At 53.8% G+C, this 27,307-nt stretch overlaps 11 protein-coding genes across 11 annotated transcripts; 4 read left to right on the plus strand and 7 right to left on the minus strand.

Annotated features, from left to right (window-relative positions):
• Positions 1 to 310: 310 nt before the first annotated feature.
• On the minus strand, positions 311 to 2,050 carry J4E83_002493 (uncharacterized protein; the record flags this gene model as incomplete). Its single annotated transcript, XM_049329439.1, has 4 exons — positions 311 to 579; positions 634 to 1,099; positions 1,199 to 1,883; positions 1,932 to 2,050. 4 exons carry the CDS (start codon positions 2,048 to 2,050, stop codon positions 311 to 313), a joined length of 1,539 nt encoding a protein of 512 aa, XP_049191118.1.
• A 1,136-nt stretch (positions 2,051 to 3,186) lies between these two features.
• On the minus strand, positions 3,187 to 4,521 carry J4E83_002494 (uncharacterized protein; the record flags this gene model as incomplete). The annotated part of the gene is made up of 5 exons (XM_049329440.1): positions 3,187 to 3,375; positions 3,421 to 3,899; positions 3,957 to 4,249; positions 4,324 to 4,421; positions 4,486 to 4,521. 5 exons carry the CDS (start codon positions 4,519 to 4,521, stop codon positions 3,187 to 3,189), a joined length of 1,095 nt encoding a protein of 364 aa, XP_049191119.1.
• A 450-nt stretch (positions 4,522 to 4,971) lies between these two features.
• On the minus strand, positions 4,972 to 5,978 carry J4E83_002495 (uncharacterized protein; the record flags this gene model as incomplete). The annotated part of the gene is made up of 3 exons (XM_049329441.1): positions 4,972 to 5,387; positions 5,437 to 5,862; positions 5,912 to 5,978. 3 exons carry the CDS (start codon positions 5,976 to 5,978, stop codon positions 4,972 to 4,974), a joined length of 909 nt encoding a protein of 302 aa, XP_049191120.1.
• A 713-nt stretch (positions 5,979 to 6,691) lies between these two features.
• J4E83_002496 (uncharacterized protein) lies at positions 6,692 to 7,089 on the minus strand (the record flags this gene model as incomplete). The annotated part of the gene is made up of 2 exons (XM_049329442.1): positions 6,692 to 6,886; positions 6,937 to 7,089. The coding sequence occupies 2 exons, from the start codon at positions 7,087 to 7,089 to the stop codon at positions 6,692 to 6,694; spliced, it is 348 nt and encodes a 115-aa protein (XP_049191121.1).
• Positions 7,090 to 8,077: 988 nt separating this feature from the next.
• Positions 8,078 to 10,061, plus strand: J4E83_002497 (uncharacterized protein; the record flags this gene model as incomplete). Its single annotated transcript, XM_049329443.1, has 4 exons — positions 8,078 to 8,198; positions 8,263 to 8,354; positions 8,409 to 9,236; positions 9,300 to 10,061. 4 exons carry the CDS (start codon positions 8,078 to 8,080, stop codon positions 10,059 to 10,061), a joined length of 1,803 nt encoding a protein of 600 aa, XP_049191122.1.
• Positions 10,062 to 10,705: 644 nt separating this feature from the next.
• Positions 10,706 to 12,075, minus strand: J4E83_002498 (uncharacterized protein; the record flags this gene model as incomplete). Its single annotated transcript, XM_049329444.1, has 3 exons — positions 10,706 to 11,500; positions 11,549 to 11,977; positions 12,034 to 12,075. 3 exons carry the CDS (start codon positions 12,073 to 12,075, stop codon positions 10,706 to 10,708), a joined length of 1,266 nt encoding a protein of 421 aa, XP_049191123.1.
• Positions 12,076 to 12,310: 235 nt separating this feature from the next.
• On the plus strand, positions 12,311 to 13,831 carry J4E83_002499 (uncharacterized protein; the record flags this gene model as incomplete). The annotated part of the gene is made up of 3 exons (XM_049329445.1): positions 12,311 to 12,627; positions 12,677 to 12,743; positions 12,794 to 13,831. 3 exons carry the CDS (start codon positions 12,311 to 12,313, stop codon positions 13,829 to 13,831), a joined length of 1,422 nt encoding a protein of 473 aa, XP_049191124.1.
• A 449-nt stretch (positions 13,832 to 14,280) lies between these two features.
• On the minus strand, positions 14,281 to 15,564 carry J4E83_002500 (uncharacterized protein; the record flags this gene model as incomplete). Its single annotated transcript, XM_049329446.1, has 1 exon — positions 14,281 to 15,564. One exon carries the CDS (start codon positions 15,562 to 15,564, stop codon positions 14,281 to 14,283), a length of 1,284 nt encoding a protein of 427 aa, XP_049191125.1.
• Positions 15,565 to 16,170: 606 nt separating this feature from the next.
• On the minus strand, positions 16,171 to 22,145 carry J4E83_002501 (uncharacterized protein; the record flags this gene model as incomplete). The annotated part of the gene is made up of 2 exons (XM_049329447.1): positions 16,171 to 17,999; positions 18,047 to 22,145. 2 exons carry the CDS (start codon positions 22,143 to 22,145, stop codon positions 16,171 to 16,173), a joined length of 5,928 nt encoding a protein of 1,975 aa, XP_049191126.1.
• A 534-nt stretch (positions 22,146 to 22,679) lies between these two features.
• MRP3 (Component of pyruvate dehydrogenase complex, mitochondrial) lies at positions 22,680 to 24,356 on the plus strand (the record flags this gene model as incomplete). Its single annotated transcript, XM_049329448.1, has 4 exons — positions 22,680 to 22,780; positions 22,853 to 22,899; positions 22,971 to 23,194; positions 23,244 to 24,356. 4 exons carry the CDS (start codon positions 22,680 to 22,682, stop codon positions 24,354 to 24,356), a joined length of 1,485 nt encoding a protein of 494 aa, XP_049191127.1.
• A 573-nt stretch (positions 24,357 to 24,929) lies between these two features.
• Positions 24,930 to 26,952, plus strand: J4E83_002503 (uncharacterized protein; the record flags this gene model as incomplete). Its single annotated transcript, XM_049329449.1, has 2 exons — positions 24,930 to 25,264; positions 25,479 to 26,952. The coding sequence occupies 2 exons, from the start codon at positions 24,930 to 24,932 to the stop codon at positions 26,950 to 26,952; spliced, it is 1,809 nt and encodes a 602-aa protein (XP_049191128.1).
• Between the last annotated feature and the right edge of the window lie 355 nt (positions 26,953 to 27,307).

Consider the following 27,307-nt stretch of genomic DNA (forward strand, 5'->3'; position numbering starts at 1 on the left):
AACAGGCTAGGGAGGATGCGTGATTAGATATGTGCAGCTCAGATGCGCGGAGCGATGACCCGAATAGCTCATCATGGTTGTCGTGCTCGGATGCATGACGAAAGAGCTCCTGGACCGAGGTCGCGTTCGGGGCGGAGGGTATGCTTATCGATCGATGCGGGGAATCCGGATGACGGGGATTACTCGGTCTTTGCAATACAACACACATTGGGATTCATCAGGAGCATCTTGTAGTGCAATTGATATTTCTTCATACAAGAGTCATGGTTGGCAGCTTCGTTTCGTGTAATACATTAGTGATGAGGTTCCTTTAGGGCCTCCATCTGAACGACGGATGCCGCCAATCTAGATCCTCAATCTCTCCCTGCGACTTGCCAGCCAGTTCCTGATCAACATCAATGGCGTCACGCTGCTTGTTACTCCTGTTGATCCAGAGCAACAATAGAATACTCGATATCAAGATCGTACTGCTGGTTGCCAGGTTGAGCCCATTACCTATGGGATAATTAGGCGCATCTGTGGGGAGGAAACTCCAAGTCGAGATCAGGCCGCCTACATTGCCGAACATGACAACGGTACCTAACGTTCAGTCAGACTTTGCTTTGATGACGACATGCAGATTCTAGTACTTACCAATAGCGGATGCACGCGCCGTGTCGGACACAACGTTGGCGGAGCCCTGCGCGTTGCACAGCGCGCCAAACGAAAATGCTCCCGATGCTATGAGGAAGGTAGCACCATATCGAACTTGCCCATCTGTACTGGCTAAGAACATGATGTATCCAATCATCATAAGCGGTGCTCCCAGGATGAAGAAAATCATGCGCCTATCGAATCTCCAGCTCAGGAATGGTAGGAGGAGTGTAAAGAAGGCGCCCACGATATACGGTGGCACGGTGTGAAGTTGCTGCGAAACAACTGTATCGTTTGGGTATATCGTCTTGACGATCGTGGGCGCGAAGAAAGCCAGACCCTGCACCGTGATGTTGTCGAGAAGGAAGATGAATGAAGTCCCCAGTACCACAGGATTGAAGATACCGCGGAGCGTCTTCTTCCTGTCTAGCTTATCCAGGACCTCGTTCTGGCCGACACGTTCGGACTGGATCAAATGTCAGCAGCTGTACTATACATACCAGGTTGTCTAGCCGAATCCACACTTCACTGTGCCATGTATCTTCCAGAGTGTATAGTAACATACCTTGACCCGAGCAATCGCCAAATCCTTCTCTTCCTGCGTCAACCAGCGCGCAGTCTCTGGACGATCTGTGAGCGTCATGAAGGAGATAAAGGCCAAACAGCATGTGACAATGCCCTCGATAGCAAAGATCATCCTCCAGCGTGTGAGCGAGCCGAAGGAATCGAGCGTGAGAATCGCTGAAGCCAACAATCCACCGAAAGCGCCAGCTAGGGGAGACATGACAATGTACAGCGACAGTCTGAACGCGAGCTCAGAGCGTCTGTACCACCGGGACATGTAGTATGCAATACCTGGTAGCATACCAGCTTCAAAAATACCCAGCAGAAAGCGTACGCCACAAATGGCATGGATGTTGTGAACAAAAGCCGTGCCAATCGATACGATACCGAAGCATAGTGAGATGATAGGGATGAACCAACCCGGACCAAGCCATTTACAGCAGATATTGGACGGGATCTCGAAGACAATGTAGCTGACGTAGAACACGGAAAGAACGGTATTGTAGTCGTAACCACTGAGTCCAAGGTCCTTTTCGAGGCCCGCTAGACGAGCGTTTCCGATGTTGGCACGGTCGATGAAGCAGAACAAATAGAGAAGGGCCACGGTCGGGATAATGTACAAATCGATCTTCAGGCGGAGACGTGACTCTGCCTTTTTATCAAATTGCATTAAAGCATGGCCGTAGCTGTCGAAATTGTCAGCAAAGAAGATCGAAGAGATTGGCTAGACTCGCATGTCGGTAGCAGTATGGCCGTGTCCCGCAATCTGGTGCGCGTCCTCTGGTTTGAAGTCTTCATGTTGGCTGCTCGGCGTGTCTTTTTCAGCCGCGTAATCCGTCTGGGCTTGGGCCATGGTGAAGCGCGTCAGTGCTGAGCGCGTTCAGGTACAGAGAGAAAGAAGGAAGGAACGGCCTTTTTCTTAACAACGGCAAGTCGTAACGTCGCAGCCGCACCTCTGCTTTATTTGTACTCCACACCCCCCGGAAGGTCCTCCTTCACGCCGGATCGCAGCTGGGTCTGGCCGGTGTCCTTGTCAGCGCCGTTTTTGATGGAGCGCGCGCGTGCCAAGGTAGATGGCTGTCATTACTAGCTCTCGAAGTGGTGAAGCGCCTGGGGCACGGTTGCCAGTGGAGCCTTTCGGCGTGGAGACGGCTCTTCCCCGGACTCCACGATGATCGCCGACCCATCTATCTGAAGGCAAACAGCCGTCGCAATCCTTTCATGTGCCGTCGGGTGTCAGCGTCGGTATATGGCCGTTTTTCGGTTGTAGATAGGGCGTAGGGCTCACTTGCTTGCATCGTCATGGCAAGATCTCTACCCGGGTACCCCGCTACGCCACGACTCTTGCCACGACTCTTGGGTCTGGGACCGATCAAACATTACCATGTGTCAAGCGGCTGATAGGCTGACGGGCTATTGCATGTCCGAAATCGACGGGAGAGTAAGGGGACGTGTGGGTTTTGCGCAAACGTAAAACGAGTCAACGAATTGCACCTGCATGGCCCTTACTAAGCTTCGCAACGCTTGTGGAAGAGCGTCCATCCATTTCATTGGTACGTTCAACTTCTGCCAGCAGAAACCTCATAGGAACAGATGCTATGCGCCCTGAAGAAGGCAATGACCCAAGTTTTCGACCTTCTCACCGGTCTACAAATGCTTGTAGAGTTTTGACGTGATGTGAAGCTTATCGCCTAATCTCGATTTTCGGAGAGATAGCGTACCAGGGTACCATGTGGTGGAAATGACTGCTCGTAATTGGACGCAAATACGTTAAACGCTGCCGATCCTGATAGATATTATACATATAGCGGCCCTTAGAGTAAGCGGTGTATACTCGAGGTTTTAACTTTCACTCGACACGCTTCTGTATCAAAGTCACCGCCGCTGCCAGCGCACCGATAATGTTACATCGTTACCCTGACTGAACATGCAACGCACTACTGGCATTGCTCAAACTCTCTGTTCATCTTCAATCTGACCGTTCTGCCCCTATTGAACTTCTGGTTCTTCTTCCATCCAGGGCAGAGCATATCGCACCTTCCAACGACGCAACAGTAGCTCACGGAAACCGTCCATATCAGCAAGGGCTGCTTCAGGAACACACTGGTACATCGCAGCTTGCGGATGCCCGAAGTAGCCGGTCTCCCTGTCTCGCGCTTCGATTTGATCCTTTTCCTTCTACAAGTCAGCCTTGATCGTTATTACTGTCGAGGATGTACGTACACTGCGCCACTCGTTTGTGTCTAGGACAAAGCGAGATGTAATGTCCCATGTTTTAGGCCCCCTAGACACTTCGTTATAGTCGACGTTGCTCGATATGACCGTGACATGGACGCCGGAGTCTATCAGATCGCACACAGTTTGCCGAATGCTCTCCATGATGTTAACGAAGTGACGCTCGGATTGTTGAACATCAGCGCCATCCTTGGCGAACATGGTATGTATCTCGATCTCGATGTGAAGCTCCTGTCGGCCTTTCAGTCGAGTAAGAGGATAAACCTGAGCCTCTTGTTTAGACACGGCAGCCTGCGCGAATGTGGAGTCGTCACCGAGGCCGTATGCTGGTTTGTAGTAGTCACTCATCTTGTCTTGCCCGTAGCGCGTGTCAGATTCCCAATGTTCGCATGCCAGGTATATTTTCAGATGACGAATTTGCTCCCACGGGCGCACAAACACCCTCCAAAACGGTTTGTCACTAGGCACTGTCCCATGCAGCAGAAAAGTGCCCAAAGAGTTAGCTCGCATGCCAGTACACAAACCGACTCTGATTACGAAACGGTTCTTCGACCAATATGTCTCGGACAGCTCGGTAGGTACGACCTCCAAATTTGACAGGTATGACACATCCATTAGTTGGCCACCCGATCCAACAACCGATGGGTCTGTCCGAGAACCAGGCTGTCCAGGAAGAGCAATCTGTATGGTGTCTGGATGAACGCAGACATACTCATAGACAAGGTCACGTATCTCTCGAGGCAGTCGAGTGAGGAAAGGCTCCATGAGGGCTGGCGCTTCTTTAAAGACGATGTGTACCGACGTAGCATCCATTTCCCTAGTGGTGTTACTACTGGCTCCGGGTGGTAGTCTTGCGCAAGGATCCTGGGATTGGGAACAACCTCATCGTACCTTTCCAAGTTCTCTACTTCTCTCTTGATGGCGTCTTGCTTCTTCTTCAGCTCTTTCATCTCTTGACTGATCTTCTGCAAGTCATTCGAACGAGTTTTCTACACAAGAAGCATACGGATTTAGCGACTACACAATCCAACGTCTGCATGTTTGCGTGCTTACCAGCTTTGCATGGGTCTGGCGCAGGGTAGACCACATTGCATCGGTGTCAGAGGCGTCGGTAGAGCGGTTATTCTGGCCGCTGAGCGACATTACGGCTTTTAGGGGTCTTTGCGATAGTTTGTTGGGTGTTTGAGCATGTTGAGGAGTAGACGCGGTTGCCTAAGGGTTGCGTGAGGCATTTGGAGCTAAGCCACGCTAGCGCGCCTGTTTCATCTCGACATGGGAGGAACGTCCTAGACAAAGGCATCGTGCGGGTCGCAAATCCCGTCTCGTTTTCATTCTCTTCTTGAACCTTAATTGTTCATCCTAGCAAGATTCGGGTACTTTGAGATTGCCAGGCTGTTAACTTTGATCAGACCTGGAGAAGAATGCTGTATCGAACATTAGCCCAAGCGCATGGAAGCAAAGAGTAAGGAAACGACGATCTTCATTTTGAGACTTTAAACATGCATGGCTGCTATTCTTAGATCAAAAGCGCCCCAATGCCTACTCAGTAACGACCGAAATACCATGGTTCTCCACCGCCATCTCCTCAAGCACCTCATCAACCCTCTTCTCAGCAGCCAGGACTTCCTTCTTCTCTCCGCCCTCCGCAAGCTCCATCATAGGCTTCGTAAGAGCATGGAACCCTGCTTCTCCATATTCCATTTCCACAAATTTGCCCAGCGCGCTGTACACTAGCTCTCCATGACGCTCCTTATCTGCCATCAACACACCCACGGAACGGGCAACAACATCGGCCGACTGCACGTTGCTATCGCCTAGCGCAGCGATCATGGCACGGGGCACAATCGCTGTGTCGGTCCAGGATGGGGCGACGGCGTTGATGCGGATGGGTAGTCTGGGGTGAAGTTGGGGCTGTAGAGCGCGTAGGAGGCCGAGAACGCCGTGTTTGGCTGTGGCTTTGGGATGTGTCAGCACTCACTCTTGAAATGGGTTGACGAGACGTACTGTAGTCTTCAGCTGGGAGTCGCGCGAAGCTTGAGCCCGATGCTGTCATGACGATGCTGCCACCGTTGGGGTTCTTCTTGAGGTAGTGTATGGCCAGCTTCACGGTGTACATTACACCGACTAAGTTGACGTTGATTGTGTTCATCTTCGGCGGTAACAAGTCGCCATTTTCGTCCATATCTTCTTCCAGGAAGCTTGTTGATTTTCCTATCCCGGCATTCGCAAAGGCATGGTCGATCTTCCCGTACTTCTGTTCTGCTGCTTTGAAGACGTCGAGTTGCTCTTTCCAGGACGTGACGTCGGCTTTCAAGAAGGGGACAGATGATGCTTCGGGCTCAGGAAGGGGAGTGAGGTCGCTAGCAAAGACCTTGCCGCCATGCTTGATGATCCTTCGGAGTGTCGCAAGTCCTATGCCCGATGATGCTCCTGGTGCGCGTAAGTAGTCGGTAAAGGATATCCGGTCATGTTATCCTACCAGTGATAACAGTTACCTGATCCTTCAATCCATCAAGTTGGCCATCCGAGATAGTGAAGCTCGTCATTGTGTTGAGTGGGACAGTGTGTTTGTGATGAAATGTCAAAGTACTGAGATTGGAAAGGGCGACTTGAATGCAGGTAAACAAACACTGTCTTGGCAGATGCAGAATTGGGTGAATATGAAAGAACAGAACAACTTCTTGAGCGACTTGACAGGAGGCATATAGGAAGGGGCACATGTACTATGATTAGCGCAGATGGAGAGTCGCCAAAGCAGACGCCTACGCCGCATTGTAGCTCGGGACCACGGCAGACCCCGCATCAACGTACGACTACGCTAATCACCGGTGTTCGGTACCTAGGTAACTTGTGTCACTGGGAGGCACAGAAATAATACCAACAGTTATGTGCCCATTGCGACAAGGGTTCCTTTTGGCTAATTTGCTGGCGCCTATTCGTGTCAGGCAGCTAACTTTGGAACTGTGCCCCAAACAGCGGACGTTCTGTTGTGCTCACCTCGCAGAGGAGCCTCAGATGCTCAGTATGAACGTATGATCGGACCGGGAGGGTTGCGCTGCTCTTGCGAAGGTCGACACTTGGGTAGGTTATGCTCCAATGCAGCCTTCAAAGAAGCCTGTCCAACTTGACAGTCCGCAGTAGTGCTCTTTCGCTCCTCTGTATTCTTGCTTCATAGTCAAGGACCGCACATGAATCCGCCATGATTTTTACAAGCGACGCGCGCGCTGACTGCCGTTGCATTTGGGTATATGTCCGCCTCTCAAGCACCACCACCGCCTCCTCCTCTTCCGCGACCGCGTCCTCGGCCCCTCATTCCTCTGCCTCCACCACGATCGCCCCGGTGGTCTCCTCGTCCATGCATGCCTCCTCCTCGGCCGCCGCGGTTCGCCTGGTCCTTGGCTTGCTGTTCCTTTACAACGTCGACGATCTCGTCCGGCACTCGGAGGTACTTTATCTGGATACTGGTCAGTAGAGTGTATCGAGAGGGACAAGATGATCGCCTACTGTGCTTCCGCGAACGTAAATCTCTGGTAATCTCATGAACTTGTCACCGTCGGCGCTCGTTTGCACAACCTCTTTCAGTGTAAGGTTCATCCATGTGTCGCAGTTGACGAGCAGTCCGTTGAGGGTTTCGCCGCTCTTCAGTTCGACGAGCATGGGGTGGCCGGTCGCGGCCGTTAGAAGGCCCAATGGCAGCTGTGTCGAGAGTCAGTAAAAAGGCGTGAGCTGCTGGTGAGTGAGGTGACGTACCATATTGGCGACCGGGGTGGCTCGCAGATAGGCTGGGTTCTACGTATCAAGTATTGTGGATCCGACGAGAATGTCGCGACGCAGTTGGAGAGGTTCCTAGGACTGGGTGAGATCGAGGGCGAGATACGTAGTCGGGTTAGTGATGATCTCCCTCATTGCATCGCAGGCCGCGAGAGCTCGGACCACAGTGCCTTGGCGAGCCAGCCCTACGAGATGCGACCGAACACCATCCCTCTACTCCGTATATCCACTCCTCTAGGACACGACCAATGTAGTCGACTTACTTCCGAGGCCACCAATAACAGACGGCCGGTCCGAATGGGGTTTGCACCATCTACTCACCGAGTCCTCTAACCTGCACGTGCACGTGTGGCAGCTGTGCGTATCTAGGTAGACTATACATGTTCTTCAACTGCTTTGATTATCATGATTCCAGACACATGTAATACTCTCATAGAGCGAATTCGAAAGGAAAGAGAATGTCATGGGCGCAAGTCACCGGGTACTCAGCCGCATGGACGAGGACCGCACCAATGATGCTGCCACATGGCCTCTCAGATCATACCTGGGTAGATTTCATCGCAACCACATTTGCATTTACAAAAGTACACACTTTCGCATCCTCCCGTATCCCAGTGTTTCATCACACTGCATTATGCATAGTGCTGCCAGCTGAATCGTGAGCCGACGTCTAAGCCACGCTCACGCTGACGGCAGCCACTAGCAGCTCTGCGCCTTTAGACACCGAAACGCCCTTCGACTGGTGCCTGATCGAACCTCTGGGAACATCTGTCCCATAACCCGCCAAACCTCGCTCTCTTTGCGAGTCGGTGTTTGTGTGCGCTGTCTGCACACTCGATCTGCTGTTCAACTCGTGTTCTTTTTTGCTTTCAATATGCGTTCCTTCAAGTCCAAAGTGCTGTCAGCCTGCGCCTGGGCGGCACCTGTACTCGCCGGCGTCATACCTCAACACGAGCGTCACGCTGCTCGCGCCGACGGAAATCTTTTGCAGCTAGGTACGCGCCCCTCTTATACTATCCCACATTCGCCATCCGTAGGCAGCTGCTGAACTTTTGCTAGACCTTCAACAGAACTACGCGCAAGCTACCTTCAGTGTCCCCTGCACTGGCTGTCTTGGCCGCGATCACACGGACCAGGATGACGAGTCTTTGGTAAGGCCCACCCTCAGGCACCTAAATACCATGCCACCCGCTCACCATCCTTAGACCTTGAGTTTCACCAGTCATGCCCAGGATCAAGCTTGTGGTTCTTCCAACATTACCCTGAACGGACTTCATCTTCCCCAAGAGTGGAACGGCGACTTCGCATCTGGTTCCGGTTCCTACCAAGGCGTTACCGACCTCACACAGAATGAATGGTTTCTGCAGCACGACTTGGATCTCGAATGGCAGACAGCCTGTCTTCGTGATAACCTGGAAACGGAAGAAGCAGCCCAAGTAGTAACGGTCAACATCAAGGCCATCGACGGCAAGCAAGTCACCAAACCTGCCGGTTTTACGATCTCGTTCAAACCGCAGACATCACCGCCTTCTTTACTCAGACTTGAGTCTGTCCCCAACCCCTCGGCAAGCAACAAAGACGTAGCTGAATCCTGGCGCAAACCTCCTCGGTTATTGCGTCTGGCCTTCCACAACGTTACCGAAACTTCAAAAGCGAAGGGCAGACTCCCGTCTCTCAAGGACGACATCCGCGAGTTGAAAGTTCTTCAGAGGGAACTCAAAGAGCTCGAATCCACTATCGCCGAGAAGAAGAAGCAGATTCATTCTGTGCTAAGGCAAGAAGCGAAGGAACTATCGCATCAATTGGGTGAATGTGACGGCGTCTCGTGCATCGTACAGACTATCGCCCATGAAGCAAAGTGTGCTTGGGAAATCGTATCCTTCCATTTCAAACCCGATCAACGATTGAAAGAGATGAACAGCCCCGAGCAAGTGTTCGCGCAGGCACACGGTCATGCTGCACAGGTGGCACAGATCTCTGGAAGTCACCTGAAAGCCGTGACTTCAACACCCCAGGTATACGAGGCTCAAGCAGTATGTGCCTCCATTCAACACCCCACCAGTTGAAGCAGAGATTCTGATGCTGACCCCAAATAGAACGAACTGCCACCTCGTCCACCTAAGCCATCACCCTACCTTCTCGCCCTCGAGATCACACTGGGTGTTCTCTGCTGCGGCTGCCTAGTCGCCGTCATCCGCCACAAGTGCAGCAGCCTGCGAACAAGGACCGAGCGTGCCGCAGCCCGAGAAGAACGTCTCAACGCCCGCGCCTACCGCCGAGCAGCCCGTCAACACGCATGGCGCAGCTGGTGGCGCGGTAACTGGGCCCGACGCGACAATCAACGCATCGCCGACTACGAAGAGAAACGGGCGCTGATCTCAGAGCAAGAGGGTGTGCTCGAAGACGCGATGCAAGAAGAGATCAGGCAGCTCAGGGATGCTCATGACGTCGTCAGCGACCTTGTCCGAGACGCCGAAGAAGGCAGGGCAATCAACCATACCCCCTGCGATTGCCAACGTCAACGGCCCCGCGCACCATACTCGCCCCTCTCCACAGCATCGACCTACCCCCCAACCTCCCTCCCGGAGATCCCCTCAAGGCCGCTCTCCCGCACAGACAGCCTTCCAAGTTACCGTTCAGAGCCCACTGAGCCACCGAGCTACGAGTCTGATCTTGAGGCCTCGGAGGTCGTAGCGAATGGCTTCAGGCAATACACAACTGCGTCTACTACGTCTGAACGGAGTTCGCATTGGACGCCCGATAGTAGTGTTGTCGATGTGAGCCCCAGGCCGAGCGCCGAGACGCTCAGGTATCCTGTCAGTATATTGACGCTTGATGAAGAGTCGGATGCAGACTGAGCGCCTGCGTCTTTGTGTCTGAGAAGGCACATCATTCCGTCTTTGGCTACTCATACCCGGTAATTGCGACGTAGAGGGTTTGAACCTTTACACACCCATACCTTTCCCGTCAGCGCACTTCGGAGATCACATCTGCTACCCTTGCAGTACGTCCGGCGCGAGCACATGCTGCACAGCCGCCCCAGGCTTCCACACCATTTCTGTTTTCATCGTCGGATCTTCTGCGACTTGTAAACGTATTCCTTGCCTACTATTCCTCCTCGCATGCAGAGTTTCTGTTAGTTTGGTGAAAGGCGCCTGACTGGGTTGTTGCATTCCCCTACTTTTGGCTACACCAGCTTCATCTCTAGCAATGTTGATATGTGGCAATGTCCCGATCAACGGGTGGTCAGAGGACACCACCCACTAATACCTTCACGTCCTCATGTATAATAATAAGCAGTGAGAAAGCATACACAAGCGCGAGACGCGTCTCTTGTAGTTCGGAGTTATGGTCCAAGACTTGCATTACTAGCAAGCCCATAATACCAATCCATCAAACACATCAAGTCATCATGCTGCTTGCAAAAACGTAAATCATGTTATACAATTGCAATTCTCCGCGTTAAGCAGTCCATCTACATAATGTACAAATACATCCCCCTCTACCGATTCCGCAGGTACCAGTTGAACGCCAACTGTCCCGTCTCAATATGGAACGGTGTAGGCACCTCTGCCAACCCTTGTCTCGCAACGGGATGCCTTAGATAGACAGCCGCGCAGATATTCTGATTAACCTCAAGATACCGCGGTATAAACGCAAAAGCACTCATATAGTCCCTCGGCCGCCAGGGCGTCGCATACGGCGCCCTCGCATCGCGCCTGTTCCACGCAGACGTATGCTCGGTTTCTAGCCGTAGTTTCTCGAAGGCGGACCGCAGACGCGCTTGGTCTTCTTCGGAGATGAGGGGTTCGGCGGCGGAAGCGTCTTTGGGGGAGGAGGGGGTCGTGGCAGCAGCGCGCTCGGCGATTTGCGTCTTGAGGAAGTCGAACTGCGTGTCGAGGGTCGAGATGGTCTCTGGGTTTGCGGTGCGCCAGAGACTTATGGCTTTCTTGACGGATTGGCGGAAGGAACGGAACTTTTGCTTGTCTTTCGCTTTGACGTCTTCGGCGAGCACGCCGTCGACTTGCTCCATTAGGTCTTGGAGTTGCTTCTTCAGCTCGGTGGGTGTGGGCTCTTCGCGTGTGGATGGGGTGATTACGAAGTCGTCTTGCTTGGGTTGCTTGGGTGTTTGTCCGCCGTTTTGCTCCCGCTCTGCGGCGCGGGCAGCTGCCTTTTCTTTGGCAATGCGACGAGCGGTTGATGAGCGTTCTTTTGGCGCGCCGGTTGCGAACATGACGGAGGAGGGGTCGACTTGGAACATGTCGCCTGGGTTGAGTGCGTAGCCGGGGTAGACCATCTGGTTCAGTCAGTGGTGGTGATGTGCAGTATGCGAAAATTGACGCACCTTCTTGCCATTGACCTTCACCAGGCCGTGGACAACGAATTGCCTCGCCTGTCGGACACTACTCGCGAATAACGAGCGGAAGATGGCTGTGTCCAATCTCCTCTCGAGCGGGTAGTATGCCATCTGCATGTACGGTGTCATTGGCCCTGTCCGAGCTTTGTCCATTGAATCCGCACCCTGTCCTCGACCAGCTGCCTGCTCTGAACCATCGTGTTGGGCGAGATATCTATGGTCCATGGCCACTACGGCTGGCAGGTTCCGCCGGAACATGTGCTTCCACTTCTTCTCCCGTATGTGTTCGCCATGGTATGCTCGCGTCGACGCCTTGGCAGTCCATTTCTGCTGGAAGTATGTTCGAGTGGTGACGTTGGGCGCCTTTAGCTGTGATAGGGCGTATAATGACCACCGCGACCAATTCTGGCGGACATTCTGCAGCGTGTCAGCCTACGGCCATTGTCCCCCTATTCGAACAATAGCAAGCATACCAGCTTCTTCAGCGAATGGAACCTCGGCTTCTTCCTCGGCATGGTGAAGGCGGATCAGAATTGGTGATATTGTTACAATAGCGGCCCACGCGGCGAACGTAAATCTGGATAGCGGTCCGTGCCCGCCTGCATCGAAAATTCCCCACTAAGAACCATAGCTATCTCTCACCTTTGAGCCTTTTCTCTTCAACGCCCGCCCACCTCTTAGTCGCAGCCTCCAAACCGCCTTTTGCAGCTTCTACACACTTACGCGACTCAAGCTGCACACATATTGACCATGGCAGACTCACAGACCACTGCTGCGCCTGCCGCAAACCCCGCTGAAGTCTCCAAGACTCAGAACACCGTCGACGCCAACACGACTGAGTCAAAGACTGAGTCTACCCCCTCCAAGTCCGAGGACAAGGCCGCCAAGGCCGACGGCGAGGAGAAGTGGGAAATCAACGGCAAGTCCGACAGCAAGAACGACCGTCGCAACGATCGCGAAGACCGCGGTGACCGTCGCAATGACCGTCGCGATGGCGGTCGCGGAGGTCGAGGCGGTCGTGGTGGCCGCGGAGGAGGTCGCGGCGGATTCAGCAACCACAACAAGAAGTACGCTCACATCTTGAAGTCTGCCTTTACTAGTACTAACTTTGCGCAGGAACAACAACCTTGACACATTCGACAATCTCCCAGACTCCGACGACCCGAACGAGATCCGCCAACAGGTATGACTCGCACTCTCAGAACCATGTACCACAGTACTAACAGACCCAAGGTCGAGTTTTACTTCTCTACCCAAAATTTGGCCACCGATGAGCACATGTTCGTGTCTCTTGAGGGCCCCAAGAACACCCCCGTTTCTATTCACCACGTCTGCACCTTCAAGCGCATGCGTCGCTTCAAGCCATACAGCGCCGTTGTAGCAGCACTTCGCGAGAGCAAGGACCTCGAGGTCGTCGATGATGGCGAGTACAGCAAGGCCGGCAGCGAAGCTGTCAAGCGCAAGGAGCCTATTTCCGTTCCCACCAAGGAGGGTGACGACAAGAACCCGCCTAGCACAGTAGACCTCTTCTACCGCCTGAAGAACAACTCCTCCAACAACATGGACAGGAGCGCCTACGTCAAGGGCTTCGGTAACGAGGAGGATGCCGGCCAGATCGCCTTGGAGAAGTTCTTCCGCCCCTACGGCGCAGTCATGATCCGCAAGCGTCGCGAGGATGACGGCGCCTGGAAGGGCAGCGTCTTTGTCGAGTTCGATTCCGAGGACTCCCGCAAGCAGTTCCTCGAGCTTGACCCCGCTCCCAAATACAACGGCAACGAGCTCACCGTCATGGGCAAGAAGGAGTACATTGAGATGAAGTGCAAGGAGAAGGGTATCAAGCCCGACTGGGAGTTGACCGAACAGGAGAAGCACGAGCAGCGCAAGAGGCTCCGCGGCACCAACGGAGACGGCGGCCGAGGCCGAGGCCGTGGAGGAGGTCGTGGCCAGGGTCGCGGTGGACGTGGCAACGACCGTCGCGACAACCGCCGTGACGGCAACCGTAACCGTTCTCGTTCTCCCCGTGGACGTCGCGACCGCAGCGGCTCCGTCGACAGCAACGACTGGAACAAGCGTCGCGATCGCTTCAGGGACGGCAAGGACGACCGCTCCAGCCGCAAGGAGGAGAAGAAGGAGATTGAGCGCGACGCCCACGGCGTCCCCGTCATCAAGGACTCCAGCAACGACAACGCCTCCAACAAGCGCAAGGCCGATGACGGTGAGCGCACCGAGAGCCCTAAGAAGAACAAGCTTGAGATCAAGCAGGACGAGTAGGAACCTGTCCTCTCGTTTCTCATACTTTCAGGACATTTTCGTCGCTCACCCGAGTTGACTTAAACACACACCTTACGGAATGTTATTGCATACTATGGCGTTGAAGGATTACCACATTTCTACGGTCATCGCTATGATACCTATTCATGTTCCGGGCTTTTATTGGGGTTTCGGGCAAAAGTTTCTCTTCCCTCTATCTCATGGATGGATAAATGCATCCGCCTGTATATGGTATTCCTGCATACAGTGTCTTTACTGCGCATACATGTAGCTTCACGACGCATGAGTCCGGTAGCATGAACGATGAATGGAGATACTATTACTGAAACGAGTTGAATGCTGATTTATGCTGGTTGATGCAGATGTGATTGAACTAACAACATGATAGCTTAATATAAACCATCCACTTCGATCTCCCATCCTTTTGTCATTCATCTTCCCATCAACCCTCAACTCAACCCCATAATCTTCCCCCCTCCCCCCGGCAACTTCACCCTCAGAACCGCGCCCGGGAAAACCCTCCCATCAACCCCCTCATTCCAATTCGGCTGCCTAGGCAACTGATTAATATTCACATACAAATAGCCATCTTCGCCCACACTCGCCCCATCAGGCCAGATTATCCTTGGATCCCTCACAAAAGGCCCCGTCATCTTCGTCTGTGGATCATACACATATATCGCATTATGCTCAGGCATACACTGGTACACCAAACCATTGCTATCGCCCTCGAACCCATTCGCATTACCGCCGCGCTGACCAAGATTGGTTACGTTGTTTGCGGCTTTGAGTTCGGCGAGGGGGTCCGAGGGGGGAGTTAGGAGGTTCGCGGTGGGGATGGAGTAGAGGTAGTCGGACGTGAGCGGACTGTAATATATCGTCTCCCCATCTGGAGATATCTGTATCCCATCCAGACCCTCCCTTAAGGTCTGAATCGGCTGACCGATCGTGCGTTGATAAAACGGGACGCCTTGGTAGGACGGTACGTCGCGGTCCACACGTAAAGTGGAGGGATGCTGGGTTAGTCGCCGCCAACTCTCGCCCGTACCTAGGTCTAAGATGATGAAGCCGGGCCGGCCTTCGTCGCTGCTGTCCACGATGTATGCGACGCCGCCCCCGGAAGAGGTGGTGGTAGGGCGCAGGTCGAACCGGATGTCGTTCATGTAGGAATCTGGGAAATGGACGGAGGCGGGGAAGGTGTAGGTTGCGTAGACGGTGTCGTTCGTTAGACTAATACCGAGGATCTTGGGTCCGCCGGGTTGAGCGTAGGGCATACTGGGTGCGCCGCTGTCGTCTGTGATGGTAGGTCGGCCGGTATCTACGACCCAGAGGGTCTCCGGTCTGCGGGCATTCTCAGGCGTGATGTAGAGGGCTTGAACGCTGATGAGACCTGTGCTGTTGTTGCTACCGAACGGGATTCCGTTCCAGCTTGTGTTTAGTTGGGAGACGGGCAGGTTAAGAGATGCGGATGGGTACGGGACTTCGGCTGTTTTGTTGACGACTTCGCCGAGGGTGTAGGCGTAGGAGCCGCGGGTGTAGGTTGCGAAGAAACGGCCTGTCGAGGAGATGGCGAGCCCGATGGGCCATTGCGTGTAGTAGTAGTGGTATTCTTCTATTTCGGGGCCGTAGGTTCCGGGATCTGTTTGCAGGATCGTGGTGCTGCTGTTTTGGAAGGTGATTTGCGCTGCTGCGCTTGCTGTCAACGCGATGGTTGATAGAAGTGAGGACCGCATTTCGATTGTTTCGTCCCAAGGGTGGCTTGTATTGTTGTTTCGTTGCGTGGGCCTGAGGCCTTTTTAAGAGACATTGTAGCTTCCTCCCGCTTCTGCATCGTGATGTCAGTCGTCAACAAACGTCATACCCTTGCACGTTCCATACGGCATGTCGTGTGGTACATGCTACCAGCAACGGCAGTTAGCTTCCATGACGTTGAGCATTTCCGGGTTTAAGCTTCCTGGTCGTACCTGCATGAAGCGGCTCTGTCGATCACGATGATCTCGTGGACTACCATCACCAGAACCAAGAGACGGCACACGACTCGTAATCTATTGATTCATCTCTAGCCGTCTTGCTCAAAGGGGAAGTCATAGAAAGTATCGATAAGATGATGCAGATTTTGACATCGTACTACTGTACAAAACAACCAGGCTTCGCGCCCACAAACGCCCTCTGGAGACTTCCAGACCTCAGTGGCAATGCTTTAGATCCAAAAGAAGAACAGAGAGGTGCTGAGCTGACAAGTTGACACAGCTTGCCGAATCAGACCTGAAGAAAAAAATACACATCAGCAAGTGCTGAGCCAGGAAACCCTGAAAGAAGATGTGGGACAGAGAATCACTCTACCGTCCACCTTTGCTGACTCTCCTTTGGGATGGACTACCCACGAAGCTACCCCGTGGACTCCGACTGATGGCCGGCATGAGTGGCACCTTCTCCATGCCCAGCTTTGTTTCGAAGATGCGCCCAACGAGCGCCTGTACGCTTCTCTGTACATCGGGTGCCATCTCCGTGCCGAGAAGGCCAACAACAAGCGGCGCAAAAAGCTCCACGTTCTTTTCGAAATCCGAGGTGGGCAGGCCAGTGTATCCATCCAATACGGTCACGACGACAGGACGCCACGTAACGATGTTGCGTTGTTGGGTCTCTTCGTCGAGATCGACGTATGAGGCAATAATATCTTCACACAGTGGGATCAGGGCGGCTTCCGTATCGGCGCGTGATGCGGCGCGGTCGTTGGATGTGTCGTGGTACATTCGGAATAGGATGCTGACATACACCGACGCAGATCCGCTTTCCTGCTTCAACAAGTTTGGCGGTTGCTTCATGAAACCTTCCCTGAATAGGCGTGACCTCAAGTCACGGTTGGCGTTGAAGCGCTTAGCGAAGTGGTACGACTTCTTGAGTACAGCCATAAGTCGAAGCAGTTCGCCAGACGGGATCTTCTCGTAAACGGCTTCGTTTGTGAAGAGCTCTTGAACCGTCTCGATCATGAGGAGTTGGAGAACGCACTTGGTGATGATCTGGTTGAAGAAACGACGGCGAGCAGCAGTTACGACAACAGGTGGTTGCTGGAGATCTTGGTTCTCGGGACGGTAGTCTTCTAGCTCTTGTGTCTGACGCTTGGGTAGCGGGGATGGCATACGCTGCTCAACTCCGCCACTAATGCTAGCAGAGTCCGAGGTCACCAGCGACGGTCGCCTTGCGCCTGAAAGACCGTTGATACCTAGCGCATTGTCCAACTTTGGCTCCTCAGCAGGTGTTTGAAGCGACAATTCGCCGGGAGGCCCTTCTCCTGTCGGTGTCGTCAAGTCCGATGTGTTGCCAGTACCGTTCGCCGAAGTGCTTTGTGCCGAAGAGCCGCTCGTCGCAGCAGAGAATAGGGCTGTTGCTTCGGTCCTTTGGAACAGATCGACGAATGCCTTGACAATCTGACTCCAGTGATCTGCCTGGAATTTCTGGACGTTCTGTAAAATCAACTGCTGTAGACAGTTGCTGCCGATGCGCGCTAACGTGTCGTTCTCCTGACATATGCAAAGGGCGAGGAGATCTAAGAACCGGTCGAGCATATACTCTAGCGAATCGAAGAAGTGGGTGAAGAGTTTGATCATGTTGCGCAGAGCCTGGATCATCGTTGTCGATAGCCAAACGGAAAGCTCTTCGTGGTTCAAAACCTTTGTCATCTCGGACTTTGACTTCAAAACCATGAAGATGGGATATAGAAGCTGTCGCCAGAGCATGTCCCAGAAATCCCTTGGGAAGTCGCCTCCATAGCTGATCAGGGTATCAAAAAGATAGCTCAAAGCTCTTGATCGAACCTCCAGATCCTCCCCAGTCATGAGGACGTCGTGGAAGGCGAATAGTACTGGGAACCAGAATTGCTCTTCTTGAGTTTGTCGGCTGGGTTGCTTCGGTATCGAAGAGCCCTTTTCGGAATCCTTTAGGTACCCAGCACGGGCGGATAGGGAGCACTCGGGCGTCCGTAACATCTTGGGTACAGATGACTTGAGCAGTTCTATTGCTTGTAGCGACTTCTTTTGGAACTTGAAGTTCTTCGAGAATTCAGTCAGACAGACAATAAGATCTGCAAATGCGCCTTGGGAAATGACTACACCGAAACGGGTATTGTACACTTGGGTGACGTTCTCAAAGGCAAGGTTGACGATGCCCTCTGCTGCTTATTAGTGATTGTACAAGTGAACTTCAGAAAACACATACCATAGGGCTCTCTGGCGGCCACAGTGAAAACGCCAAACATGGTTTTCCAGCCAGACCGAATGTTCTCGCCGCGCGCTTGGATCATCTGGATCAAGCAGCGTAGCACCATGTCCTTGACCGAGACAACGTTGGCGTTGTTGATAATGTGCTCGAAGGGTTTGAGGAAGTCCTTCTGGAACTTGAAACCGGGCAGTTCCTCAATCTCCATGAACTTCATTGAGAGTTGCCGTAATGAGTTGAGAGCGAAAAATACCACGTTAGTGTTGGTGTGACATCCAACCTCGTTGAAGTGAGCGCCAAGCACCTGCCAGATGTTGGTCCACTCAAAGCGCACACGCGTCATGTTGTAGCCACTGATTTCCACGAGCTTCTGCAGACTGTAGGTACGCGGAGACTCGCTCTGCCCAGAAGACTGGATCTCTTGCCAGCTGACCTGAACAAGGGCTTTGACAAAGTCCACAATAGCTTCACCAGAGAGGTTCGCGCTGTTGGTGAAGATGCGGTCTACTCCACGGACAATATCAGTTGATCGGCTCTCCTCAGCTACTTCAGATTGGAAGCTCATAGTGCTGGATTGTGAGGTTGGCCTTCGACGGTTGGCTGGGATATTGAGATTCTTACGCGACTGCGTAGTGCCTGAACTTGACTTGAGCACATCCGGTACGGCGCGTTCGTCGATACCGGCTGAGATGAGTTGGAAACGATCCAACTGAGAAACACATGTGAGGACCTCGCGCCAAGATTCACGTAGAAGGTTTCCCTCCGTCTGTGCAATCTCGATCAAGGCTTTCAATGCCTCCATGTTCCGAGCCTTCATTTCGCTCACGTTGTAGAGGTTTGTGAAGCGCGAGAGGAAAGCTACGAAAGCCTGTCGCGAGCTGTCTAGATCAAACAAGCACGATATCCGAATTGCTAGTTTGATGCCCTCAATACAGAGGCGAACAATCTCAATGTTGTGATCTTGAGCTTGGCCGGAGAGAGCAGTCAAAATTGGCATCCAGCTGACTTCGAACATGGGTCCGACGTGCTTGGATGAGGATGCAGGGATAAACTTGGAGACTGGAAGAGCTGTTGCTGTTCTTCGTTGAGCTCGGAGGAGCTGCTTGTACAATTGCTCGGTCTTGTTAGCCATTGCTTCCGACGCTTGTACGATTGCTTCTCGCTGTAGGTCGCGAGCACCACCCGTAAGTACCTGTCCTATACTAGACAGCCCTCCTGTGGGTTGCTGATTGAGCAGACCCTTGTCTGCAGCGGCTTCTTGCTCTGTGTTCAACACGATCTCATTTTGTGAGATTTCATCGTATATACCTTGTAGGTACTCATCCGGAAGATCGGCGTTGTCGTTGATGCCGCGGTTGTTCTTGATGAAGTCTTGTGGTGTCATACGTGGACCCTTCATCTTTTTGCTATGTTGATCAACGTTCAACATGATGACGGAATATGACAGAACGTATGCAGTGTCGGCATTGGCGTATGCGTTGGGATTACCGGTGATGTATCGTTCAGCAAACTTGAGCATGAAACGATCGATCTTCTGCGCCTCACCAGGCAGTCGAAAGCTTTGGAGAAAGCGCCGCAGGGCATCCGTAAAGCGAGTCTTGGTAAAGTCCATCAAATCCACGAATGCATGCATGATAGCAATGTTCTCGGGATCTCCCTCACCAAGGAACTCTCCCAGTGCCGTCTTGTCGATCTGATCATTGTCGAGAAAGAAGCGAGCGATGTCCTCAGGTTTATTTGAGGGGATGAAGCCTTCTGCAATCAATGTCTTGAGTCCACGCTTCGGCTTGTAGTTGAACTGACGCAAGGCGCTTGTGAGGGCCGTTTTCCTCTGCTTTGCCTTCTCGAGCTGACTGTAATCGTCCTCGGCAAGCGGCGTGACGGTTCCAGAATCTGCTCCGACCATTGGTGACTCTGAAGCAAGCCTAGTATCGGTTGATACGCGAAGATTGTCGAGCGACGGACGTAGGTCAGGGTGGTTCGGTTTGGTGTTGTCAGGCAGGGCTTGCTGAGCCCAGTTGACGAGAGATCGGAGGATTTCGACCAGAGCCTCGAGAGACTCCTGCTTCATTGCATATTCTTGAGGGTAGCCATGTTCCGTGTCGTGTGATGAGTTCATGGAGACGGTCGTCAGTGATGGTGGTAATGTGCCTCGGCTCTGCCAATCCATCTGTCTTGATTGCTTCTCTCGTTGGTCCTGGTACGCTTGCTGTTGCACAGGTGTGATGGTGACGGGGTTGCTGGAGATCTTGGACAAGTGTTCGACGACGCGTTGGAACATGTTGTCAAGTGCGGTGCGATCGCAGTCATAGTTGAGATAGATCTCTACTAGTGCTCGGGGGTCTGCTGCCAGCCTTCCGAATATTGTCAAAATGTATTGCTTTTGGAATGCAGGAGCACTCCGCTTGTCTAGAGTTGCGAGGTAGATTTCCTTTAGGAACACCTCGACTTCCTTCTTGAGTGATATGCGCAGGTATTTAAGCATCTGCCAGAAAATCTCGCAGGCAACTTCGAAGACGTGCTTCACGGAACTTGCACCGTTCCGGCTCAGGCTCAAACAAAGATACTGTTTGACTGCCTGTATGAAGCTCGTTGGCTCGTCACTGCCACTGCGGATAGTGGCATATGGCGATACGAATACAGCAATGTTATTGAAAAGTATAGTGTGAATCATGTGCAGGGAGAGAAGCTTTGAGCGCATGCCTTGGGACTTCACATCGTGGGCATGGTCCACTGACAGACCTTTTGTGCTCAGACGGCACATGGCTCTGAAGACAAGGTACGCGTCTTTGACAAATATCTCATCTTCCTCCTCTTCTTCGGTGTTGACATGAGGCGAACCCTCTTGACCGGACACATGTCGTGACCCAGCTTTGCCTTTGATGCGGGTCACCAGCGTTGGCGCATTGTCGTGTATACGGTCGTCGTTGAAGCTCATGTTGTTTTCGAAGCTTTGCAGCGTGATCTTGGGTCCAGTGTGTCGGTCGACTGCCTTGTCGCTCGGTTCGGCGTTTTCGGCATCGTGCTCGTCCTCTGCATCGTCGCCGTTGGCCTCGGATCCGGTGATGTCTTCTGCGCTGCCCTCCTCGGGCTGTACACTCTCACTTGATTGCCCTTTGTCATTCAAAGATGAGCGCGACAGGTTCATCCGAGCTTCCTTGATAGAAAGTCTCGTCTTGACCCTTTCGAAGACTGTGCCCACCATTTGTGTCAGTGCACCCTGTGCTACTTGTTGGTTCGCGCTTGACTTGGAAAGGAGGAAGATGTTGTACGTGAGTCGCACAGCCTTCAACAATCCTGCTCCGTGTACAACGATCTTGTCGTTCAAGATAGCTGCCAGCAGCGACTTGACGATCTGGAGTTGGACTTCGGGCGCAGTGGCCTCGCCTTGGAAGCAATCGCATATCGTGTCTATGGCTCGTTCGATCAAAGGAGGGGCCTCGCTGTTGTCGGCTCGCGGCTCGGCCGGCACTGAGAAGTAGGAGTAGCTAATGAGCTTGCCGATGCAGTCGAGCGCGGTGATGGACACGGGGACGTTGGGAGCCTCGGAGGCAAGTTGGAGGGGTTCAAAGAGGACCTCGGGGTTGATGCGCGCCGGGTCGCCCTCGTTCTTGATTGCCGACAAGGCGGCATTGGTGCTGTCGCCCAGTTTCTTGTTCTTCCTGGCATCTTTGGAAGCTGCGATTGTCTCGAGCGCGGTGACGACGAAGACGAGGGAGCTTTTTGTGGATGGTCGCGTGGCCGTAGTGGCTACCGTGGACTGCGAGTCGGTTCGCGGGCGGTTCTCGATAGGCAAGCGGTGGTCGAAGATTTGCTCGGATGATCGCGGCGCGTCTCCTCCGTTGGGGACGTGGAGGACTGGTGTTCCGGGCGCAGGTGTCGATGTTTCCGCCTCTTCCCGTGGAGCTTCGGGCGCTGGGGACGACGTATCCTCGGCGTGCTCTGATGCCTGCTCTGACGCTTGCTCCGACTCGGCGTCTGAGGAGTCGCTCTCGTCCTCTTCTTCTTCTCGTGTGTCTGCGGCAGGTGCATCTTGCTCCTCCATGTCGGGCTTCTCCATGTCCTCACGGGGCGCTGGCGGGGGTTCGGTGTCGGCCATAGTTGTTCACGTCCGGGATGTTTGTAGGAATGTCACTTCCTCTGCAACCATGGCGGAGAAGGAGCGATTGAAAAAAGTGAGAGCGCGGCAGTGGTGACTCGGACTGGCGCAGTGCAGTGCAGAGCAGCGGACAGCGGGCGAGTCTGTGCAGGCGTTGAGCGAGTCGTGCTCTGAGATGACACTTTGTGTCTTTCCTCCTGGCTAGTTACGTACCTGGGACCAGCCGCGCGGTAGGCTAGGGTGGCGCCGGGCTGTGGCTGATGCTGGTGCTTTTCAGCCACACTTTGCGTCCTGCCGGGAAATGTCGCATCCAGCATAGACCCTCATCGGGAGAGAACGCTAGTCGCCGGGTCTCCAACCAGCTGCACTAAACTTTTCGTTGAACAGTCTTCCATCTCCTCCAGCCCTGACCGCTAAGCGCCTGAGCCTCCAGCTCGCTGACCTCTGTCTGCCTGTCGCCCTCGCCCGACAAGCCCGTCTTCCCCCATTTCACGTCGCTTGGAGTAAAATCTCAGCGCCCGGCATCCCAACACAATGCCCGCAACCACAACTCTGCTGTCCCGGGCTGGGACCCAATTGAGCTCGCGGGGGTCAATTGCCCTGCGCGGCGCCCTGCCCACCTCGAGATGCTCCGCGTACGTTAGCTTCACTCCCGCCTGGCATTGCCCACAATCCTCCGACGAGCATAGCTGACACGCCGTATACAGACGCACACCAGCCCTGTCCGCGCTCGCACGCTACTATGCCTCCAAGTGTGAGCACTCCCACCGCGTCCCTCGCGACGAGATACTCCGCTGGCCATCGCATTGCTAACGCAGCCCGCAGCCTACCCCTCGCACAGCGTTATCAGCATGCCCGCCCTCTCCCCAACCATGACCGCCGGAAACATTGGCGCATGGCAGAAGAAGGTCGGCGACTCAATAGCGCCCGGTGACGTCCTCGTCGAGATCGAGACGGATAAGGCACAGATGGACTTTGAGTTCCAGGAGGAGGGCACCATCGCCAAGATCCTCCGCGACGCTGGCGAGAAGGACGTCGCTGTTGGAAGCGTAAGTCGAGGTACACAAGCTTTCGAGGGCACCATGCTGACTTCCACAGCCCATCGCTGTTATGGTTGAGGAGGGCGAGGACGTCTCCGCATTCGAGAGCTTCTCCATCGAGGACGCCGGTGGTGACAAGAAGGCCGACACTCCCTCCAAGGAGGGCAACGCCGCCGAAGCCAGCGAGCCCCCGAACACTGGCTCCAAGACCGCTCCCCCCGCAAAGGAGGAGTCTGCGCCCGCCGCCATCGAGTCTGAGTCCACCGGCGACCGTCTAGAGACCGCTCTCCAGCGCCAGCCCGCCGTCTCCCCCGCCGCGAAGAAGCTCGCGCTCGAGAAGGGCGTCCCGATCGGTTCCATCAAGGGCACTGGAAAGGGCGGCCAGGTCACCAAGGAGGACATTGAGAAGTACAAGCCTGCTGCCGGTGCTGCCCCCGCCGCTGGCGCCTCCGCTGCCGCGTACGAGGACGTCGAGGCTACCAGCATGCGCAAGGTCATCGCTACCCGTCTCCGCGAGAGCATGCAGCAGAACCCCCACTACTTCGTCGCCTCCAACATCTCCGTCTCCAAGCTCCTCAAGCTCCGCGAAGCTCTCAACGCCTCAGCTAACGGCGAGTACAAGCTCTCGGTCAACGACTTGCTTGTCAAGGCTCTCGCTGTTGCCGCCCGCAAGGTCCCCGCTGCCAACTCCTCCTGGCGCGAGGATGGCGGTAAGGTCATTATCCGCCAGCACAACACTGTCGACGTCTCCGTGGCTGTCTCTACCCCCGTCGGTCTCATGACCCCCATTGTCAAGAACGTCAACGGACTCGGCCTCCAATCCATCTCCTCCCAGATCAAGGACCTTGGCAAGCGCGCACGCGACGGCAAGCTCAAGCCCGAGGAATACCAGGGCGGAACCATCACCATCTCCAACATGGGAATGAACCCCGCTGTTGAGCGATTCACCGCCGTCATCAACCCCCCACAAGCTTGCATCGTCGCAATCGGCACAACAAGGAAGGTCGCAGTACCAGGCCAGGCCGAGGATGGCACAGCGAGCGTTGAGTGGGACGACCAGATTGTCATCACCGGCAGCTTCGACCACAAGGTTGTCGACGGTGCCGTCGGCGGCGAGTTCATGCGCGAGCTCAAGAAGGCCATTGAGAGCCCTCTCGAGCTTATGCTATAATCTGATTCTGTTTTCGGTGCATTTGGGACGACTGTGTAACTTTACTATTGGGCTAGATGAGATTGGATCTCAGGGACAGACGATCTTATGTACAGCGGATGGCGCGTTTTCTATCCCCCATGATCATTTGTCCAACTGTCGTATTGCATGATAACCCCTTGTATGAAAAGATATCTCCCTTCTTCGAATCGTTTTGCATCTGTTGTTGCGTAGTTGATCACCCTGCACGCGCGGGCTAATGGTAAATCTAGACCGGGATTCTCGCCTGGAACTCTTTCTGCGAACCGGGACGGTGGTAAGCTATATAGCCGGCACGTATATGCAGGACAATAGGTGAACACCACAGCTCAGTCATCCCACACCTGCGAAGACCACATGCGCGTATAGCCCCACAGTCGAGGTGATGAAGGGGTGTGTGGGGAGCAAACAGGCTGCTTTACAGTGAGTATGAGCGATAAGGGCATCGGTGTGTCGTCGTGATGGCGGTGCTTTCCTATATTGAGTCCCATCGCGCCTGCCTGTAGCAACTCTACATCTTTCCCTCAATACACTGGCACTTGCAACTTCACCAAGATGCTCCATACTACTCTCACTTTGTTTCTCTTTTCGGCGGCAGCTGTTGCTCTCAACTTTGATTGGGAGCGCGAACAGCTCACCGACGAGGATGCAGCTCGCAATGATGCAGTGCGCTTTGGTAGTGCATCACGAGCTGCGGCGCCTGTTAACTGCAAGATCACCCCGGGTGACGCTGAGTGGCCGAGCGAGGATGTCTGGGCCTTTTTCAACAATACGCTCGGCGGTGTGTTACTGAAGCCTAGACCGCTTGCCAGCGTTTGCTATACTGGTGAGGGCTACAATGCAGCGAGATGCGAACAGTACAAGAGTAACTGGGCGGGCATGAACCTACAGTGAGCTCACTCGTACCGCAACTTCACCCTTATTGTGTCATTCTAACTACGACAGTACCGATGATCCGACTAGTACCATGTCCCAATGGGCATCCGGGAACGCATGCACACCAACCTCACAACCAAATTCAAACTGTACCCAAGGTGGCTGGCCGGAGTACGTTGTTAGAGCCACTACGTCGAGACACATCCAACTCGCAGTCAACTTTGCTAGAAACCAGAATATCCGTCTTGTGATCAAGAACTCAGGTCACGACTTCAACGGGAAGTCCATTGGTGGCTACTCCCTCAGTGTGTGGACACGCAACCTCAAAGGCATGACGTATGATCCGAACTACACATCACCAACTGGTTCGTACACAGGAAAAGCTGTTGCTTATGCCGCCGGTACCCAGGCTTCTGAGGGGTCTACACTAATGCGGCAGAAGAATATGCTCATGATTGTTGCAGGCGGGTCGACTGTAGGTATCGCAGGTGGCTTCCTTCAAGGTGGTGGACACAGCGCCTATACCAGCTACTATGGTCTGGCGGCCGATCAAGTGCTCGCCATCACTGCTGTTACAGCTGATGGAAGGGTAGTCGAAGCACATGAAGGAGGAAATGCAGACCTGTTCTGGGCTTTCAGAGGAGGAGGAGGGGGTAATCACTGCCAGCAAACAGGGAATCCGACTGTCACTGACCAAATACCAGGTACATTCGGCATCATCACATCCGTTGTCGTCAAAGCATTCCCGACCACATCGATTACGTCAGGCAGTGTTCGTTTCTCAACGACACCAGACCGCGGATCAAGTGCGCCTCCAATTTCTGCAGAAACCTTCTGGGCCGGCATGCGCGCGTACTGGGAGTTTTCAATCGCCATCTGTGACGCAGGCGGCTTGGGCTACAGCTTCATCTACCCAAGCAGTAGTAGCACAGGTCTTACCTTTACTGTCAGTATATCGGTTCCTAACAAGACTACCACCCAATATCGGCAATTTGTCCGCCCGTTGCTTCAAAAGCTCAACGATTTGGGTATCCAGCAACCTATGCCGACACTCAAACGCTCTCTCACGCCATATTTCTCGTATGAAGACGACTCCACAAACGAAGCATCGCCTCTTTCCAAAAGAGTAATAGGCGAAACAACAGGCCACACGCTCATAGCATCCCGCTTCTTCCCCCGCACCACCTTCTCCACCCCCTCCACACTAGAAACCTCCCACCTCGCCATCCGCCACGCCGTCGAAAACGGCTCCCTAACCTTCCACGGCATGAACTACGCACCCACACTCTCCGTCTCCGGAAACCCAAACAACAGCGTAACCCCCGCGTTCCGCACCACAGTCCTCCACGCACAAGCCTACGAACCCAACGCGCACTGGGACGGCAAAGCACCCATCTTATCGCACGAGGCGCTGACAGAAAGACATCAGAGACTGCAGGGGTATATGCAGGCTTGGCGGGATGTTACGCCTGGGAGTGGGAGTTATATTAATGAAGGGGATGCGCAGGATTGGGAGTGGAAGGAGGCGTTCTTTGGGAGCAATTATGAGAGGTTGGCTAGGGTGAAGAGGGAGTGGGATCCTGAAGGCGTGTTTTGGGCGATTGGAGGCGTGGGGAGTGATGAGTGGGAGGTTAGGGATTTGGATGGGGGGAAGAGGGAGGGGATTGTTACGCAGGATGGGAGGTTGTGTAGGGTGGGTTGATGGTGAGGAGGGGAAAGGTACGTGTCTGTTGGGGGGCATGAACTTCAGGTGTGCTATCTCGATGGATGGTGGTTCAAACTGCTAAAAGCACTTTGTCCAAGGAAGGCTACAATTTAGTTATCATTAAGCATCATTAGAAGCTGATGCGAAGCTCATTGTCGCTCCCCGGAGGATGTCGTACCGCTACATCGGAGTTTCGGTGCCTTTCCCCCTCCGCAGTCTCACATCCTGGACGCCTTAACCACGGAAAACATTAGCGAATCATACGCCTTATGGAAATGCACAAGATCTCTTTTGGAACAACGGGGGATAAGTCGGAAACTGAAAAATAGGAGCAATAGATAAATGAATGGCA

The sequence above is a fragment of the Alternaria metachromatica genome, assembly GCF_023757995.1.
Source record: "Alternaria metachromatica strain BMP 0045 chromosome Unknown scaffold_4, whole genome shotgun sequence".
Lineage (NCBI taxonomy): Eukaryota > Fungi > Ascomycota > Dothideomycetes > Pleosporales > Pleosporaceae > Alternaria > Alternaria metachromatica.